This window comes from Scylla paramamosain, unplaced genomic scaffold, assembly GCF_035594125.1.
Source record: "Scylla paramamosain isolate STU-SP2022 unplaced genomic scaffold, ASM3559412v1 Contig171, whole genome shotgun sequence".
Lineage (NCBI taxonomy): Eukaryota > Metazoa > Arthropoda > Malacostraca > Decapoda > Portunidae > Scylla > Scylla paramamosain.
Genome location: NW_026973836.1, coordinates 70001 through 72500, shown reverse-complemented (window position 1 = coordinate 72500; position 2500 = coordinate 70001). Strand labels below are relative to the sequence as shown.

The window sequence follows — 2500 nt, the reverse complement described above, 5'->3', positions numbered from 1 at the left end:
CCTCCCCAGGCACACCCATGACCTCCATGTCCACCCAGCAGGAGGGAAGATCTGGACACCTGTTACTCCTCTGGTCCCTCCCTTTGCCTCGCTGGGCTGGCCGGGTCAGGGGAGGGGAGAGACCATGCCTGACCTTGCTCGCTTCTACGCAACGACCTTGAAGACGAGTCACGGCATCCTCTTGTGGGTGGCTCAGGTGGTCATGCCGGGACTCGACTTGACGGGGAGGCTTTCCTTTGAGGTGAGGTCGTCTGGGTCTTGGTCTCCTGGTTCTGTCCTCTCTTATTAATCTTGTTTTTGTTCCTTTGTCTTATGTATTATCACAAACTCTGGTAACTAATTGTAGGCGTGTAATTAGTCCATATATTCATTGGTATAATAACTAAAATATCTGTTAATACTGTAAACTCTAGCATTACTTAATTGTTTGATAAAAAGATGCAGATTTCAGAAGGCTAATAATGTTTATAGATGGCGATAGACTGAAAGAATTGACTACCTGTGTGTTACCTTTCCTTCCTCTTATGTAACGTGATATTAATTGTTACCAGTATTGCCTGTGTTATATCACCTGTGTTAATATGACCCTCCCCTCCCCCAGACTGTGCTGCTGCATGGCCTCCATGGGTGATGGTGGCGGCCACAAGACGTCCAAGTCCTGGGGCAGTGTGATAGACCCCCTGGATGTCATCAGTGGGGCGTCCCTGGAGGTGTGTGACTTGCTGGTGCTGTGTGTTCTGTACTGGTGTTCATTGGCTGTGGTGAGCAGTACCTTGACAGCAGGTGATAACATGAATATTTGTTAAAGCCTCTTACCCAAGTGTATTTTTTTGAAGGAATGATGTAAAGAGAGAGAGAGAGAGATTTTTGAAGGAGCTAAAGAGAGAGAGAGAATTTTTGAAGGAGCACTAAAGAGAGAGAGAGAATTTTTGAAGGAGCACTAAAGAGAGAGAGGAGAGAGAGAGAGAGAGATTTTTAGATGTGATATCAAAAATTGTGTTTATAATTCTGTTTTCTCTCTTTTCTCCTTCTTTGTCTTTTCATCTCTTCCCTTTTCTTCCTTTCCCTCTTCTCTACTTTCAATTTCCCTTTTCACCTGTGTTCTCCTCTGTTTTTTCACCACATTTCATCTCTTCCCTCCTCCCTCACAACCCTCTTACCCCTCTCACCACCCCCTCATGCCCTCAGGTACTGTGCGAGAGGGTGGAGGGGACCCTGAATGCGGAAGAGGTACTCGCTGGTCTCGTATGAAGTCCCCCACAGGCATCCCAGAGTGGTGGAGCTGATGCCCTTCGCTCCACCCAGTGCACCACCAGCCCTTCAGGAGTCAGTGTGGCATAGATAGATGTGGATGACTGTGGTGTCTTGTCTTGTGTGGAGTTACAAGGTTGGTGTATGGATGGTTAAGTGAAGTAGAGATAAGATTTTAATTAGTGGTTTTGTAAGATTGGGTAGGGAGTGCTGTTCGTCTTCATAAAGGGCTGACGTGTTGTGTGCTGAGTGAATGAGGGTGAAAATTGTGTTTTTGTTTTGGTATATGTAGGAGATAAGATTTTAATTAGTGGTTTTGTAAGGTTGGGGTAGGAGTGCTGTTCGTCTTCATCAAGGGCTGACGTGTTGTGTGCTGAGTGAATGAGGCTGAAAATTGTGTGTTTTGGTTTTGGTATATGTAGGAGATAAGATTTTAATTAGTGGTTTTGTAAGATTAGGGTAGGAGTGCTTCTTGTCTCCATAAAGGGCTGACGTGTTGCATGTTGAGTGAGTATTTAAATATAATTGTAGGAGATAATATTTTAGTGGTTCTCTTCCCCAACAAGGATTAACGCATTGAAAGATTGTTGTGGGTGAGAGTAACGGTGAAAGTTGTGTGCCTTGTCTTGGTACATGTAAGAGATAAGCTATAATAAGTGTATTTGTAAGGTTAAGACAGTAGTGTTTCTCTTCCCCAACAAAGGTTAAGGTGTTGAAAGAGTGTTAGTGAGTGTGAGGTGAGTGTGAAAGCTGTGTGCCTTGCCTTGCTATGCGTTTGTATATTTCTCATAGCACTTTCCTGCCAGACCACCTGTGTGTGTGTGTGTGTGTGTGTGTGTGTGTGTGTGTGTGTGTGTGTGTGTGTGTGTGTGTGTGTGTGTGTTATATATAAAATGTAAATAAATAACTACATTTCTCGACTGATGGGAGAAACACACTTTTAAAAGGCTCTATTCAAAGTAGCACAGGTTTTTAAGGATGTTTTTTATGGTTTTAGTGACAAATTAACAACATTCCTACATTACTGTCAGGAGAAACACTCACAAAAACCTCTGCTAATCATCTTTGTGGCCTTTGGAATCAATTGTGAGAGAGAGAGAGAGAGAGAGAGAAGGAGAGAGAGTGAGAGAGAGAGAGAGTAGAGAGAGAGAGAGAGAGAGAGAGCTAAACCATTTCAACTTGATATGAGAGAAAATCTAATTATCTTCCATTCCCACAGAACCGTCACCCCCAAACAATGAGTGGTGGA

At 43.7% G+C, this 2500-nt stretch overlaps 2 protein-coding genes across 26 annotated transcripts in view; both read left to right on the top strand.

Annotated features, from left to right (window-relative positions):
* Positions 1-15: 15 nt before the first annotated feature.
* Positions 16-1296, top strand: LOC135099657 (uncharacterized). Its single transcript, XM_064002033.1, has 3 exons — positions 16-241; positions 602-783; positions 1189-1296. The coding sequence occupies exons 2-3, from the start codon at positions 615-617 to the stop codon at positions 1284-1286; spliced, it is 267 nt and encodes an 88-aa protein (XP_063858103.1). The 5' UTR covers positions 16-241; positions 602-614; the 3' UTR covers positions 1287-1296.
* A 1172-nt stretch (positions 1297-2468) lies between these two features.
* The window catches only part of LOC135099658 (uncharacterized), a 15081-nt gene continuing 15049 nt past the window's right edge, over positions 2469-2500 (top strand). For all 25 annotated transcript variants that reach the window (XM_064002038.1, XM_064002036.1, XM_064002037.1 and 22 more), the window contains exon 1: positions 2469-2500. This exon is cut by the window's right edge and continues 43 nt beyond it. The gene's annotated coding sequence lies outside the window, so the exon portion shown is untranslated.

Bases quoted from the DNA above. Each gene is read 5' to 3' on its own strand.
- LOC135099657 (XM_064002033.1), top strand. From the start codon at position 615: ATGGCCTCCATGGGTGATGGTGGCGGCCACAAGACGTCCAAGTCCTGG. The intron at 784-1,188 runs GTGATAACATGA...TCATGCCCTCAG, and splicing joins GAGCAGTACCTTGACAGCAG to GTACTGTGCGAGAGGGTGGA.